Source organism: Gobio gobio (assembly GCF_949357685.1).
Source record: "Gobio gobio genome assembly, chromosome: 9".
NCBI classification, from domain to species: domain Eukaryota; kingdom Metazoa; phylum Chordata; class Actinopteri; order Cypriniformes; family Gobionidae; genus Gobio; species Gobio gobio.
In genome coordinates, this window is record NC_137115.1 from 16,859,486 (window position 1) to 16,877,319 (window position 17,834).

The window sequence follows — 17,834 nt, forward strand, 5'->3', positions numbered from 1 at the left end:
TTCCGACGTACGTCGAACGTGACCGACTGAAAGGGAACGTCTCGGTTATCACTTCCTTATTTATACCCGCGCTGCGGGGCGGTGCGTGGAATGCGTGGATCGCATGCCAATCTCCATTGGCTCGTTTTTAATACACTCGAAGTAGATTGGTCTCTGAGATCAGATCCCAATTCGTCGGTCAGTTCCGACGTACGTCTCCGTTCCCTCCTTCAGGGAACGAGGGTTACATACGTAACCGAGACGTTTTACTGGACTCTGAAAAAAATATAGTATAACTTTATATATTTTATTTAAATGGGAATTTTATATTAGTTCATGTTTTATTTGTGATATACAAGTAATTTGTCTATTAACAAGTTTAACATGACGCTGAGTCTAAAATAGAGTGCCCTGAAATTCAAACATATTGTTTTCTATGAGTGTATGTTCAAAATCCTGCTGCACTACAGAGGGTCACTCACATAGCTTTCCAGTAAAGTACATTATGTTCTAAATTGTTAATGGGAATAGTCAGGAACTCACTAGTGCTCCTGCACTAATTATTGTAAACTTGGCATTGAAAAAGGTCACATGTGACTGAAACGTTTGCCTTTTATCTCGTATCCAATGATTTTTTTCTTGGGAGAGTGTGTGGAGTGCTCTTCTAAATTGTTAATATACATACTGACTTAACTCTTGGCTAGAAGACTGTTTATAGACATTTGTAACACTCTTACTTAATTTTACGTTTTTAATTTTTTTTTTGCTTCGTTGGAATGGGATGACACTTGGTGACCTTTGTCGCATTAGCTATGTGAACACACAAAAAAATCATGGACATTATTCGGATATGTTAAAGGGTGAAAATAAAAGTCACACTTGGCTCCTTCAAAGTAAAAAAAACAACAACATAGGAAATTAATGGGAAATACGAATGTAACGCAGTTCGATGTTATGGGAAAAAGGAGGCGGGAACCGGCCAACATTTAAAGAATAAACTAAGAGACTAAGAGAGAGTTAGAGAACCTATACAGGGGCTTAACAGATTCTTTGTATGGCAGTGGTGCTATATAGTACCTTATACACCCAAAAGAACCGCTGAAGAACCATACTGGGCTTAACAGGTTCTTTATATGGTAACGGTGCTATATAGCACCTCAACCACTCCAAAAACCGTTGAAGAACCAATTTTGTGTGTAGCAACTGCACAACAATGGCTGGTCCCTCATAAGTACACTTGCATACTACTGCAAGCTGTGCAGTAGCAAGCAGTGCTAGAAGTTTAAATCTCTTGCCTCAGTATATTTTATGCTCACAATATGTCTATATGGTTGTTGTATTTATATGTTTAGATATGTCTATATGTATTTTCTCTTAGCACCTATCCTCTCTTCTAGTCTTTTGTGGTTGGTGTGGATAACCTTGAGAGTGTCTCATTGGGAGTAAATTAAGCCTGGGGATTAGAGTCACTCGCCACTTGAGCTTCTGCAGCTCAGATCAATACTCTGATTAGAATGTACTCTGGGAGCTAGATGAACCTGATAAAGATAGTGTGGTGCCCTAATTTTTGGGCTTAGGAAACAGTGAAAGACATACGGGTAAACAGACACACACACACACACACACTTGTACAGTAGATAACACATGGGATTTAAGATTGTCACATGTGCGGAAAACATTCCCATGTGCCGGTACAATTACATGTATCCTAAAACACAAGCATGCTGCTGTGGACATCAGGAATATGTGCAGTCGTTATTATTTCATTTTGACGTATTTGCATAAATTACTTGATAAACAAATAAACTTTAATTAATAATAGCCAAAAGCACATATTATACTTTATTCCCATGCCACTTTCATCAAATGATTGAGGCACATCAACCAGTCATATTCTTGACTTTGTTGCTCAAATAAAAACATTTATGATTGTAACTGTCCAGTCTGTCCACCCCAAACTCACACGATTGGCTGATAAAGAAAATGACATGTTGGATACATGCATGGGTTGTAATGTTGCAATGTTGTCTTTGCAAACAAAGTGCATTGTATTATAAGCATAGCTTGCATTGAATTGAGCTGTGTTTGCACAGAAAAGAATGACAGTGATTCAAATGTGAGTGTTAGAATGAGATAATAAGATTAAGTATAACTATTTTATGTTTTGGCAAATTGATGGCAAATTTTGATTCATTTAAACATTTTGATTTGTACAAAAATGCATGGTTTTTAGGGGAAACAAATAAGCATCAAGGTCCATTCCTAAACCTAACCATAAGTGAAGTGTAAGCAGATCATATGAAAACATATAAATGAAATGATACAAACTCGTATGAATTTTCCACCAATAAAATAGTTACCTGATTGCAATTAGAGTGCTTTGAATGTCACGGTTTATTTCGCCCCACTGTCTTTACAATCAAAATGGCTTACTTGTAGATGTCATTATATACTAAACTGGCATTTGAGAAAGTATTTTAACATCAAAAACATTACACATATCACCTTGAAGCTTCATTTCAAAACAACTATCTTGCCAACCCAGTAGATCAAGGGCATTTCTGCAGGAAAATACATATACATATTTTTGAAGGAGATAGAGAGGAGAAATGGAGAGATACTGTGTTTGGCAGGACATATGAAAAAAGGCATTGGAACATCAGAGCGCATCAGTAAGATTTGATACAGGTCTGACGGATTGAGCGGATTAGCGGCACAGAGAGGATGTGGTAAGCAGTTCTTCAGAGAGCCAGTGTGAACACTCTGTCATGCCTGTGGAAAAGCTTAAATTGGTGAGTAGAAATTAGATTGAGGGCTTTAAAGGTCCAGATTGGGAGATCTGGAATTTAATACATCAGGTTAGAGATTTTCATACAAGGTGACTATATTGTCAAAGCAGGACATTATAAAGTTAGAAGAGAAGTGTGAAGTCATTTCATAACTTTTTTTTACAGATAGGATGTGTCATTTGTGAAACTCTTGTCAGTGGTTCAGAGAAGGTCAGCATAATGTAGCACCATAATCTAATACATTTATATTAAGTGCAGAATATTTTTGTGGTAAGGTGGAACTTGCCATTGAAGGACTTGGCTAAGGGTACAAATTGAGGACATACACTCAAAAAAGCCCTGGGTAGAGCTATTCTAGTGTTTTTTGGTCGGGCCCTGTGGGAGAACCCCATTTTGTGGGAGGTGGAAATCATTTATATGACATTTGTGGAAGCCATCATGGAGTAGTTGTACACACAACTGCTTCTGCACATTGGAGGGATGCTTCCTCTCCATCAGAAAAGCAGGATTATTGTTTTAATGACCAGAGTTATGTAAAATGCAAAACTTTTTTCAAGGTAAGTTTTCTCAACAAATACTGGTATATGCAATCTGTTGTGCTTAATTAAAGGGTTAGTTTACCCAAAAATGAAAATTATACCATAATTTACTCACCCTGATGCCATGCTACGTGTATATGTATAGGACTTTCTTATTTCAGCCAAAAAAAAAATCCTGTTATTTCCAAAATATCCTGTTATTTCCGAATGCGGAAGCGCAGAGGATAGAGCAAAACAAAACACTGTTCACGAATTAGAAGTCTAAAACAAGATTTTTAAAGAGAAATGTCAGAGGAGCTTGAGTTTGTTGCTTAGACCTAATTTTTTGAATTGCGTTTTTCTTACAACAACACATCAGAAGACCTTTCAGAAGGCCTTTATTAACCCCCTGGAGCTGTATTGATTACTTTTATGATGGGTGGATGCGCTTTTTGGGCTTCAAAAAACAAGGTACCATTCACTCCCATTATAAGGCTTGGAATAGCCAGGATCTTTTTTTTATATAACTCTGATTGTGTTTGGCTGAAAGAAGACAGTCATTTACACCTAGGATGGCTTGAGGGTGAGTATGGGGTAATTTTATTCTACATACCGTTTAATTCAAGACTTAATTTAACTACATCAGCCTCAGCGATACAAGGCACACCTGCCAGGTTATGGTCCTCAGTGGATGTTTTTGCATTTGTGGAGTGGATTGGTGTTTATCATCTGCTCCGTTGAGGAGGATATCACCAGCCCCACTCTGGACCCAGGGCCCTATGAGTCTGACCAGGTGCTTAAGCCGGCAACATCATCCGTCCCAGTGGGTGTGCTTGTGGAGTTCGAGGGAATGGAGCCCCACCCACAATCCCACCGCTGAGGGTGAGCTGCATATGGCCTTTCAGGGATGTTATGAGGATTTGGTAGAGGATAATCCCTGTGGTCTCCTGTCTCCGCCGGTCCTGCCTGGCTACAAGTATCCTGCGTCTCCACTGGTCCCACCCAGCCTCCATCTACCATCTAGCCTCCCACTCCCCCCTCCTCTACCAAAGACAGCCAGTCCTTCGGCCTCACATCTGCTGGCTCCCTTCAGTTCCTTGCCTCCCCCTCTGTTGACTCCACTCTGCTTTGCCTCCAGCTGCCGAGCCATCACTCCACCTCAGCTCGTTGACCAGTCAGCTCCACCTTGGCTCCTCATCCCTTGTCTTCATCTGGGGCCATCATCTTTACAGCTCCACCAGACTCCATTGTCCCTCAAGTTCTGCCTTGGTCAATTGTCGCTCTGCCTGAATACAGATTTCTTGGCCTTCAGCTGCACTTTGTCCCTCCACCTCTTTGGTTCTGTTGGGCTCTGCCTTCTTTCTGGCCCCACCTTAGTCCTGACTCCCACCGGCTCTGCCTTAGCCCTCTGGCACCCTGGCTCCACCTCAGATGCTCGTAGCTCTTGGTCTCATCAGCTCTTTCGGCTCCGCCTGGATCTCTACCTGCATCGGCTCCATCTCAGTCTGTCGTCCCCCTGTGTCTGCTTTCCAAGTCTCCACCATGGCTCCTCCATTACTCGACTCATCTCCTACCTAGCTCCTTCCACTGTTATGACCTCCCTGGTTTCCCCCGCTGTCATCTACTCCTGAAATGTTACATGATCACTGTGTTTGTTTTATTTTGTCATAGCGACTGGTCGATTGTACATCCCTTACACATGTCTCTGTAGTTCAATTTAGCACAAACTATGCCAAAGGTTTGGTTCCCAGGGAGCACATCAATAAATATTCTCATGTGTTTCTGGAATATGCATACAGTAAATGTATGTGTATATTTCACTAATGATCAGAAACACATGGAAATTGGTTTATTTAGTAAGTAATTATTTAAGTAGTTTTATAATTCATTATTCTAAGATATTTTAACTTATGTACCTTAACAGGAAGAGCCAATCACTGGTCGGCCCTCATTGGAGCTTCACATTCGAAGAACTATATATTGTGGGAGTATGGAGGTTATGCCAGTGAAGGGGTCAAACAGGTCTCTGAATTGGGCTCACCGGTCAAGACGGAGGAGGAGATTCGTCAAAAGGTAAGGATGCGGAGTTATTGCTTACCCAAACTGTTAATTTATTCAGCCACCAAATGCTAATCCAGAGTCAGTCATGACAAAAATTGTGATATTAAGCTATAGTGTTATATTATTCTATATATTGTGTTCTAAATTCTGCCTGGACAGCTTTTTTGGATCTAGAATTAATGTCTTTACACAACTTAAAATGGCCCATGTATTTTTAGACAAACTCAACTTGCAAACCCACAGCTGCAAACACATAATGGTTTAATCATAAGTCAGCTGGGTGGGCATTATCCTTCTTGTCCTCGAAGAACTTTGATAAGAACAACAATATGAATTAGAAGCTGTGTCTATGGAAATGCAATGATTACATAGAGCTGAAATGGATCAGGTTGATCATTACATTAGTTCTCCACTGGAGAATCATAATTACCTGCTGTTGAGGTCATTTGTGAGGAGCATTGAGAAAAGACCTTTGCAACTGACAAGCTTGCTGCCTATTCTCTAAGTTCAGTAGAGCGTGCAGATGCTCTTGTAGATCTGTGAAAGGCTCAGATGTTTGGTTCCCAGTACGCACAATGCATTTCCATTTGCAAGATCAGCTAATAATTGACATGGAAAGGATAAAGGTAAGAGGATGAGGGAGATGATTAAACTTAGTTCTGTTTCAATAATCATGTCTCTTACACTCCCATTTGTCATCTTTCTTACAAAAGTAAAGGTACAATAGAATAATTTAACAGTTTAGTAGTGATTTTGTATATAATAAATCTGTGAAGCATATGACTTATTCTACACTGTTAGCAAGCAACAGTTACGACATCACCAGAGTGATTTTTTCTTGATTAAAATAGGATTGATCTGGCTTTGTCACACTTGTTGCATTTAATAATAATACTTTTTTATTTTATTTTATTTTCACACTTTAGATTAGAGTCAAATTGAAGACTTTAGATGCAAAAGTCTGTCTGACGTTTTTCTTTAAAATAAGCATTTTTGTCAGGCATCTATGTATAGGTTTCTACCTAAGTACTGGTACTTCCGAATGGGCTGAGGCTGGGATTTAGTGGGTTTGAAGTGAAAGTATTTTATGAACCTATACTATATACAGAGAGCATTCACTCAGTATAGTTATCTCATTTTTGACCGAAGTGGCTTTTATAGGCTTTTGTATCTGAAATTCTCAATAAACTTATAAACTTAATAAACACAATAAACAATTCTCAATAAACTTTTGCCTCAATAAACTCCTAACTGCTGCTTAAATTGTTAGTAAGGTAGTTTTTAAGTGTATGTTATGGGTAGATTTAAGCGATGCAGGTCATATGGTCATGCTGAATAAGGCAATTATTTGGGCTAATATACAGACAATATCCTAGTAATGTGCATGCTAATTAGCAACTAGTTAATAGTGAGAATTGGACCCTAAACTGAAGTGTTACCAGTCGCTGTTTTATTTACTCTAAATGAGTTTAATCAAATAAAGCAAAATACTACTTATCAAAATTATCGTCGATCCCCTGAGTATTAGTTCTTTGTTTATTTTATTTTCTTATGTTTATTTTCCCCCATCCCACTGTTGCTTTTGACTAACTGAGGATTTGAAGGCACCATTCTTTGTACTAAAAGCTTTACTAACACATTCGACTGGACTGAAAAAAGTAAAATGATATTGTCCCTTTAGACCAATGAATTTCAGGCATCCAAATGGCATTGGCTGATATGGTTGGAAATGTCACTTTGATAATTAAGTCTTCAAGTCAGTGCACCAAAGATACTTCAACTCATCTGAGCAAGTGCTAGAAACCCTGAAGGAGGTACTGTATCACAGTGTGGCAGCTCTCCAGTAGATCTGTTATGTGAGCCATATCGCTGTGTGTTGCATTGGCTCTTGAGTATGTTGTAAGCAGGACTGTTTACAGTTGGTTGGACTGATAATTATTCTCCCTGGGTTTTTACGGTTCAGATAGCAAACAAATCTTACTGGAGGCTAGAGAGCTGGAGAGATCCATGTTGTGATATGGGTCTTGGCAGAAACGTGTGTTTGGGCAGTGACTGGAAAGTATGTTCACTCTGACATTTACACTTTTACACAGGTCAAATCAGATCAAAGGTCAAATCAGATCAAAAATCAAAAGACAATCACAGTTTATAGTAACAGCGGGGTCCATATCTGAGACACTACTGAAAATGGCGGTTTTATCTAGAAAGAAATGTGGGGTTTCACTTTATTTTGATGGTCCCTTTAGCACTCTGTTGACTATAAGTAACGTTGCACCTGTTTCAACTTACTCTCATTAGAGTATTAGTTGACTGCCTGCTTAATATCTGCTAACACATTATTGTGTTGGTCCCCCAACAGACATTCTACTGACTATAAGTAACTTTGCAACTACATGTCTTAACTTATTCTATCCCTAACCCTACCAGTCTACTAATACTCAACAAACACTCTAATGAGAGTTAGTAGACATGTAGGTGCAACGTTACTTATAGTCAACAGAATGTTCAAAAGGGACCATCAAAATAAAGTGTTACCAAATTCGGTAACACTTGACATATTCACTTTACAGCCTTTAAATGGAATGCATTATCAAGATATATTGAATGCATTAATTATGCCTTGTAATGTACCTTATAATGATGCATGGTATGATCTCATGAATAGTTTTAACCACATAATACATTATACAACTTATATAACGCCTTTAGAACGTATAATACATTAAAACACACAAAAAAGATGTAACAAGGAATCTGAAAATATTAAAATCGTTTTAACTTTGGTTATAATTATTTATGAAAAGATATAATGCATTTATAACATACATTATGAATACCTTTATAATGCATTATACTTAAAGGCTTTAAGTAAATTGTTACCATAAAATTGTCCTCAATTCAACTTGTTTATCAAATTGTTATGTTTAAATTTTGGTGCCAATTAGGTGTATTACTGTGTATTTACATTATCTAATTAGGCACTAGGCAGTTTAGGGTCCTGAAATAATTTAAGTGAAACCAAACAATGAACTTCGTGTTGCATTTTGAAAAAAATTGGCCAACATGTGTTTTGAAGTTCGATCCAGTGGTTTGAAACTTTCTGTAAAACCTTGTGCCATCTGTTAAACACCTTCAAACTGCCATTGATCCATAATGTTTAGGTGGTTGTGCTTCAGGTCTCCACCTTCTTTGACATGAAAATCTTTTCAGGTTAATTTGTTCACTCAGTCCTTTGAGGTCCAAAACAAATAAAAGTAATGAGTACACTGGAGTGCCGAATTGCAGAGGTGCACACATCTCCACATCTCTTTGATCAGATTCTTGTGTGTTTGTTGTGTTATTAAGAAAAAAGGTGTGAATCACATATTTAAATACTTATCTAAACACAGCTCCCTGCAGTGTGGACGGTGTCTGAATATTTTTTAACAGTTTATTGTTGCTCAGGTAAGATATTTAGAACTTCCGTTTTCCCCCTGAGCGATGAGGGAATAAGAACTTTGCAGACAGAATGTCAGGGACTTTAGGGGCAAGGCCAACAATATAATTGCAATTAAATTTATACTTGCAATACTTTATAACATAGCAGTACATATGTGCACAATAAGTACTTATGATAAACTTTTCCACGTAAATGTAAAATGCACAGGAAATATAGCTCTACGCATGGATTCAACAGTGTCTAGTCAAGTCATATTTGTATAGTGCTTTTAACAGTACATATTGTTTTAGCGTGATATCAGTTAAACTCAAATCCCACCCTGCAGCTAATTTCATTGGTCCACTCAATTACAAACTCACCTTTTAAGAAAAGATCAGACTTCATGTATTTAGCTTAAACAAATCATGCATGGATCCGATTGTGAAAAACAGTAATGCTATCTGTCAGGATGTGCTACCAATTCTATACTAAGGTTAAAGTTAGGGGTTATTTGTTTTAATGTTGTGTAGGAAATTAGCACTGTGATTGACATAACTAGTGAACTGGTCTATGCTTAAATTGATTGGAAATCAGCTTTACAGAAAATGCTAGTTTCAATGTTACGATTGTGGCGGGAGGTGCAAACGACAGACACAGTGGGTGTGGCATCAGACTCAACCCCGTTTTGAACTTCTGTGTAGTCAGAAGTTTGTGAGGTCACTTCGTGCCATTCACATCCCAGGTGCGCTGAAGGACCACCCCAGAGACTGCCACAGGTAGCACTACCCTGATAGGTTAGTCCTTATGTGTATTTCACCACATCTCCTTCCATTGAAGGACGTGGCTCTGCAGCGTGCCATCTCCTTGAGATGGGCATGCTTTCCCAGCGTTATCCAATAGTCACGCTGTGTGGGTCTTGCAGGAACAGCAGTGACTGTCCTTCCCTGCCTGGAACCCTGACTCCAACTCCAACATAGGAGTGGTCCATCGAGCTCAGGCAGGGCGCTGGAAGGGCCAGCATCCCTGGCGTGTTGGTAGGGATCCCAATTCGTCTGTCAGTTCCGACATACGTCGAACATGACCGATTGAAAGGGAACGTCTCGGTTACATATGTAACCCTCGTTCCCTGAAGGAGGGAACGGAGACGTACGTCCCGTCGCCAGGTGCTGTGCTTCAGCTGAAGGCCCGAGTCACTTATCTCGGTTCCTCAGTTGAAAAGCAATGAGGCGGTATTCCACTTCCTTATTTATACTCGCACAGCGGGGCGGTGCGTGGAATGCGTGAATCGCATGCCAATGTCCATTGGCTCGTTTTTAATCACTCAAAGTATATTGGTCTCTGAAAACAGATCCCAATTTGTTGGTCAGTTCCAACGTGCGTCTCCGTTCCCTCCTTCAGGGAACGAGGGTTACATACATAACCGAGACGATTTTTATGAACTAACGTTAACAAAGATTAACTAATGCTGAACAGAGGTGTTGTTCATGGTTAGTTCATGTTAACTAATGCATTAACTAATGTTAACTAATACAACCTTATTGTAAAGTGTTACCATATTTTCAATTGAAAGAGAACAGAATATTTAAACAATGCTTAGAGAGCATTTTTGTGTGATTTGAGTTCTGAGAACTTGGCTCAAAGTAAATTAAAACAACCATTTCAAAAGCTGAAGTGATTTTCTTTTTTATATATAGTTGGATATGTATAACTCAATGTTTTAACTAATTGAAAAAGCTGAATAATCGTTCAAAATTTACTGATTCGTCGTTGATGTCAATGGCAATAATCGATGATTAGTCGATTAATCGTTCTAATAATTGTTAGATTAATCGATTATTAAAATAACTGGCAAAGGGCGACAATTTCAGGGATGGGGTGGCACTGATAATAAAGGAGAGGCAGCCATTCCACACAGTGTATAAGGTCATATTTAATGGTGACACCTGTTGGTGCTATAGCAAAGATTCCACCTGCTCTTACTGGTCTCAGACTTCAATGTCAAAGTCAATGTTGTTTGCACAGTTCACAGTAAATATTACTATTATTTCAATCTACAGAGTTCATGAATGCTCAGTTAGAATTCATATTGACCTTCAAAAAGAATTTGAATGCAACATGCTCCATATACAGAAATCAGATAGTTCTTACTATTCAGAGTCAGTACACTTGCCATTCTCCAAGCTACAGGCAACACTCTGACAATAGCAGTGCTTAAATCTAGGAATCATTATGCGTTGTTACCACCTAGATCGAAATGAAGCAGTTGGTCGAAGCCCAGAATTAGATGATATGAATGTGGGGGGTCTTTGGCACAATGAGCCAGCGGGTGGGAACTCCACAATGTGACATTTTTCCTTCTCTCTAGCAGAATAGAAGCACCATCTGTCTGAGATGTCTTAATTTATTTTCATGTCTATCCAATGACTGTGCTTTCAACTTTCAAGTGGCTTTTAAAATATGGAATATGGAATTATGAATTACCTTTCATTGAAATGAAGCCTCACCTATTGCCAAAGGACAATTTTCTACCATCCATTCTCCAAATTGCTTGTCCTCAGTAGGGTGTGGGGATGTTGGAGCTTATCCCAGCGACTGGATGGTCAGTCCATCACAGCGTGAATAAAGATTGTCTACTTTAAATTCTTTATAATTAAAAATTAGGTAAATTAACAAAATAGTTCAGTGTAAAAGATCACCTGCAATTCAGTTTAGCCAGCTTTAGTCAAGAATACTTTCTGAATTTTAAAGAGTTGAGTTAGATGCCCAAATCACAGTGGTGGTAAGTATGCCAGGTTGTGGTAGTCTGCTGCATCCATCACAACATGGATAATTGCGCTGTGCCAGTTGCATTCAGCACAGATTTGTTGGACATGTTTCCACTGATACCTGACTTGCATAATTGTGAATTGAGTAGTAAAGTGCATGCAAATAAACAACCATATGCATTATCATTTACTAATAATTACAGAGCATTAAACATAATATAAATTTTCATTTACAACCATTTTCACATAAACCGATGATAAGAAATGTCACATTTAGCTTTGCCTCTTATGCAGTGTTTGGTGATGTTTCTGTCTGCAATACTCTGTCTTCTTTGGTTGAATGAGAACTGTTAGCTTAAAAGTTTATTTTGCACTTTAATTTTCCCGATAAATATGTAATAAAATGAATAGGTAAATAATTTGTGAGAATCACTGCAAGTAATTTTTTTCTACTTTAAGGTTTTTTTTGTACATTCATTTTCATGACAAATAAGTAATACAATTAATAGTTAAAACATTTGCTATCAATTTTTTAATACAAGAATCAGTCTTCTCAATACGATGTCAGTATCGAATGTATTTATACTTATTTCCGCACTTACACCCGTGTGTCTTAATCACATCAAGCACATTAATGACAGGATCACAAACAGGTAGCAAGACAGAGTTTGCAATGTGCAGTGTTCTACACACCGGTCGCACATGGGAGTGAGCACAGCTTGGTACATGCGGACCATCCTCAGTTTCCCTTTCTCTCTCGCTTCGCGGAGCTGGTGAGCAGTGCACAGATAGCGTGATCATATACTGTAATTCTAGCCAAAGAATGTGGGGAAAAGACATTAGCATAGCTACTTCAGGAATTAAAAAAATGAATGCTGTGTTTATTGCAAATATTAATTGGAGAAATTTTCTCCAGCCCTATATTTTACACAATTCACCTGAATACTTTTAAAATATTACAAATGTCCATTATTTGTTTAAGACATTTAACAATATTGTATCATTTAAAAAAATGCAAAATAAATAATTATATGACAATGTTACAACCACTCTTCTTCTCTCAGTTCTATCTCAGGTTTTTCTTTATTCTTTTTCAATAATAATAATTTGTGCTCGTCAGGTGGATGGATGTGGATGGCACACATACAGTATAATTTGGTTAGAAAGGTCCATTTTGAGATTTCTGACTTTTGATTGCTGACTTTGGTATTAGACATTTATAGAAGCTTGTTTCCGTCACTGAATGAAAAAAAAGGTAACTTGTAAAGGTAAATTGTGTCTCACAATTCTGATTCTGCACAATTTCTCACAATTCTCACAATTTTTTCCTGCAATTGCAAGTTTGCATCTAACAAATCTGACTTCTTTTCTCAGAATTGCATAATATAAACTCACAATTGTGTGATATAAAGTCTGAATTGTGACTTATAAAGTCAGAATGGCGTGTTGTTGTTTTTTCCCCTCAGAATTGGACTTTATAACTCGAAATTGCGAGTTTATATCTCACAATTCTGAAAAAAGTAGTGAGAATTGCGAGATATAAAGTCGCAATTGCAAGAAAAAAAAAGTCAGAATTGCAAGAATAAGGGTTCCGGAAGCTTGTTTCCATCATGGAATAAAATAATTTAAAAGATAATTGTGACTCTCATAATTCTGACTTTATTTCATACAATTGCAAGTAATGTCAGAATTGCAAAATATAAATTGTCAATTGCGAGTTATAAAGTCAGAATTTTGTAGGGGAGAGCTGGGCACAACCTAACGCTTTTTGACTTTCTCAGTTTGTGTGAATCCACTTGGGGTTCAGAGTATTTATTGTTTCCCACATTAATTGCACACATGTCTAGTACAATTATGTGGTTTTGTTTAATTAATACAGTGTATACTTTTTTCTTGATTTACCCCGAAAGAATGGAAGTGAAATGTGACAACATGCCCCATAGGTGGGGTACATTGTAACATGTGGTGGGGCATAATGTAACATGACCAAATAACAGCTTAAAATGTCATCTGATATAATAAAAAAAAATATACAAGATAAACTAAAATATTTTGTCAACAAAATACAATTATTAACTTTTTAAAATAAAATAATTCAGTTTATCACGTGTGTTTCATGTTTATTCTAAAACCTTCAGTTCCACCAATGCTCACAAATCTATTTTTTATAACTGTAAAACCTCCTTTCATGAAGTCGCGATGTTATATTGTCATGTTTATCAAAATAAAACTGATCAAAAACGTAGACCCCCACTTCAATGATAGTGTAGGCTTATATGTTGAACTTTATTCTTGTACAAACACACGCTGTATTAAGCAGTGCATAAAGTATGACATGACAATAATGTCTCTGAAACATCTGTGTATTGACAAATATTGCATTTATTTCACTTCAGCTGTGATAAAGTATGCAAACACAGCACTAGTGTCACTGCGGGAAGCAGAAAGTGTCCGACTTCAAGTCTCCATTTGCAGCTCCTCCCCGCCTGCATGTGGCTGTTCTCGCCGATCGGTTGCATCCAGCCGCAGCCGCTGTCGAACACACCTAATACAATGGAGCACATGGCAGGATCACATGACAAACAGGAAACATGAACAAGACCGAAAACATGACTGAAATAAACTTGAAAATAAAAGACATGAAGCGTGAATATGAACATGACCCAAAACCATTACAGTCATCTAGGAGAAACATTTAAATATATATATATATATATATACACCGATCAGGCATTATGACCACTGACAGGTGAAGTGAATAACACTGATTATCTGTTCATCACGGCACCTGTTAGTGGGTGGGATATATTAGGCAGCAAGTGAACATTTTGTCCTCAAAGTTGATGTGTTAGAAGCAGGAAAAATGGGAAAACGTAAGGATTTGAGCGAGTTTGACAAGGGCCAAATTGTGATGGCTAGATGACTGGGTCAGAGCTTCTCCAAAACTGCAGCTCTTTTGAGGTGTTCCCAGTCTGCAGTGGTCAGTATCTATCAGAAGTGGTCCAAGGAAGGAACCAGGTGAACCAGCGACAGGGTCATGGGGCGGCCGAGGCTCATTGATGCACGTGAGGAGCGAAGGCTGGCCCGTGTGGTCCGATCATACAGACAAGCTACTGTAGCTCAAATTGCTCAAGAAGTTAATGCTGGTTCTGATAGAAAGGTGTCTACACAGTGCATCGCAGTGCAGACCAGTCAGGGTGCCCATGCTGACCCCTGTTCACCGCCGAAAGCGCCAACAGTGGGCAAGTGAGCATCAGAACTGGACCATGGAGCAATGGAAGAAGGTGACCTCGTCTGATGAATCACTTTTTCTTTTACATCACGTAGATGGCTGAGTGTGTATGTGTCGCTTACCTAGGGAACACATGGCACCAGGATGCACTATGTGAAGAAGGCAAGCCGGCGGAGGCAGCGTGATGCTTTGGGCAATGTTCTGCTGGGAAAACTTGGGTCCTGCCATCCATCTGGATGAAACTTTTGTGTACTTTTATGTACCACCTACTTAAGCATTGTTGCAGACCATGTACACTCTTTCATGGAAACGGTATTCCCTGCCTGCACAACTACGAGTTTGAGGTGTTGACGTGGCCTTGCTAACATCTTGGTGCCAGATACCACAGCACACCTTCAGGGGTCTAGTGGAGTCCATGCCTCGATGGGTCAGGGCTGTTTTGGCAGCAAAAGGGGGACCAATACTATTAGAAAGGTGTTCATAAAGTTATGCCTGATCGGTGTATATAATATTTTCCCCCACCCTTCGTGTTGTTGGTTCCAGTATTTTTCATAATATTTTAGTTGCTTCTTTACTGTCTTGTCCTGGCAGAGGTGACTCATCAGCTATGATGAATTTGAACTCTGAAGCAAGAAATGCTTTCTTGTGAATGCTGACCTGCACAGAAATAGTCTATTGTATGTATTTGCAGTAAAAATTCAGTCAGGGCTTAGTGTGTGTGGGGAAAAAAATGAGTGGCTTTGTGTGGAAATGTTCCAATATTCCAGGTGTGGCTGTAGAGATGGCTTGTAAATGATGGCTTTATTTTGAGTAGCGCAGACCATTTCAGCATCTTAGACAAGTTTTATATCTGTGTTCCCATCTGTCCAACCTTCTGTCTGGTTTGTATTGTTTTCTAAATTTTTGATAAAGAGCCATATCCTGTTGATAAATAAGCAGTCTTTCTTCTCAATTTCCTGCACTGCAGCTCATCGTGATGTGTCTTCCCCTCTAGAGGCCATTGCTAGTCATCGTTGTGTGCAAAAATGTTTTTCATAAATTTTCAGGTCATTGTTGACGCACTGTGGGGGAGTAAATGGAAAATAAAATCTCCACGCTTCGGTGGATCCATCTCATTCAGCTCAGATAACACTAATGTTTTCTCCAAAACCTTTATGCTTCTGCTATTTCTAAAGAGTCCCAGGTTCCACACGACAATGAGAGTGTGATTGTTTGTGTTCTCACCCGTGTAATTCCCTACCCAAATGCCACATGGCCATATATTAGTGCTGTATGTTTGCATATCTTGTAAGGCATTTCTTAATGAAGGTTTTTTTTTATTTTTAAGATTGGTTATATTTTATACTTGACACTGGAAATATGTTCTCTTGTCACTTTTAAAGTCAGTTTGAAACATTTGTTAGCCATTTTATTCTCGTAATGTGAAAATAGAATATTCAATCAAAATCTATTGAAGAAAAATTATCTCTATATTATTACAGGGGGAAGAAAACTTATAGTGGTGATGTCTGCCAAAAAGGGAAGTTGTTTCAGGTATTTTGATGTAAGGTTGCAAAGACGGATTGTGTTTAGAAAAAAGCGAAAAATCATAAATTCCTTTCAACACATAACAGTGAAGATATATCATTACAAACTTAAACGTGTATCTAGAGGGACAATCAAAGGCTGTTTAAAAAGCCCTGCTTGAAGTCTGGTATGTGTACACTGTAAATAACTGCATGGGCTTTTTTTGAGATTTACTTTCTCCCAAAAATTTTGATAACTTTTTAAATGTTTTATTATTTTGGCAATTCAAATACTTTGGACAAATCAATTGGACAAACACAATAAATTCAAAGATTATATAGATTCAAAGATTATTATATAATTTAAAGATTAAAGGTGTAATTACCCATGTTTAGTCAAGTCGAATACCTCATGGAATAGTTACATTTGTGGGAAATCGGGTGACCAGATTGCAAAACAGAACACAAAGCTGACGCATAGCTTGATCTTCAAATTTATGGGTTCACGTACCGCCCTCATTCAGCACAAATGCAAATGTTTCTATTCCCACAATGTAACATTTGGTTGCTAACATATTATTTATTTCGTAAGCAAAGCTTTGTACTTCACTCGTGTCCACATGTCATACTAACAAGAAACTATGCTTCTAACCACAGGTTGAGAGCTGTAGTTCCAATCACACATGTAACAAGTTTGTAATGCTGTTTGCAAATGTTTGTTGAAAATATGGTATCAGGAAAGCAACAAAAATTTTGTGCGGTGTATGTCAGGCGATCTGTGACAGGTCTGTATGCATATTACCGGAGCCTGAGACTAGATGAGCAAAAACCATAAAGATTTTGTTGAGGTCACTAAAATATCTCCTTTTCCTGAATAATAATATGGCCTTAGCAGCTGATGTCATTGTATTGCCACACCATTTTTTTCTTACTTCTCACCCAGTTGGTAATTTGTGTATGCAGCTGGCTGCTACCTCAGCTCAGTGTGGTGCTAATGAGAAGACTGCTGTTGTGGTGCTTTTAATGGCTGCCTTGTCTCTGACTCAGGTTCTGCTGGCACAGGCCACCAGAGGATCTCAGATGGATTGTAAAATTCTCCATTTCCTGACTGAACAACTGCTGTTCTCTCCCCACATGGACAAAAATAAGGTTCCACCGGAGATAAAGATTATAGTAATGCTAGTCAGCTCTACTATTGTGGTCTACATGAGACACTGGACATTTTCCACTCTTTTTTTCCCTCTCTTTTACGGTTTTTATATGTGCTATTTTTTCTTATTTAAAATCCTAAACTTAAGTCTTCATGGTTTTTTTTGGTTTATGTTTTGTAACTATTACGTTTAAAAACATATCTTCTATAGTGATCATACATATGCCAATTGTCCAAACATAAGCAAGACAGCACTCTAAAGCTATATGTAATCTCTAAAGACAAAAGCCATCATTCTTACACATCATCACCATGGTTTGAAACGAACACACGCCAACCCAAATGGAGGTGATATCAGAGGTGTGCTGATTCTCATCTGGTGTTTGACTGGATCCCTTTTGGAGATGAGGACACTTT

The 17,834-nt window shown here is 38.3% G+C and overlaps 1 protein-coding gene across 1 annotated transcript in view; it reads left to right on the forward strand.

Annotated features, from left to right (window-relative positions):
* Positions 1-17,834, forward strand: part of spon1a (spondin 1a) — a 329,503-nt gene that overhangs the window by 62,134 nt on the left and 249,535 nt on the right. The window contains exon 6 of the mRNA XM_079824799.1: positions 5,211-5,359. Within this exon, the coding sequence (XP_079680925.1) occupies positions 5,211-5,359 (149 nt within the window). The remainder of the gene's footprint in view (positions 1-5,210; positions 5,360-17,834) is intronic.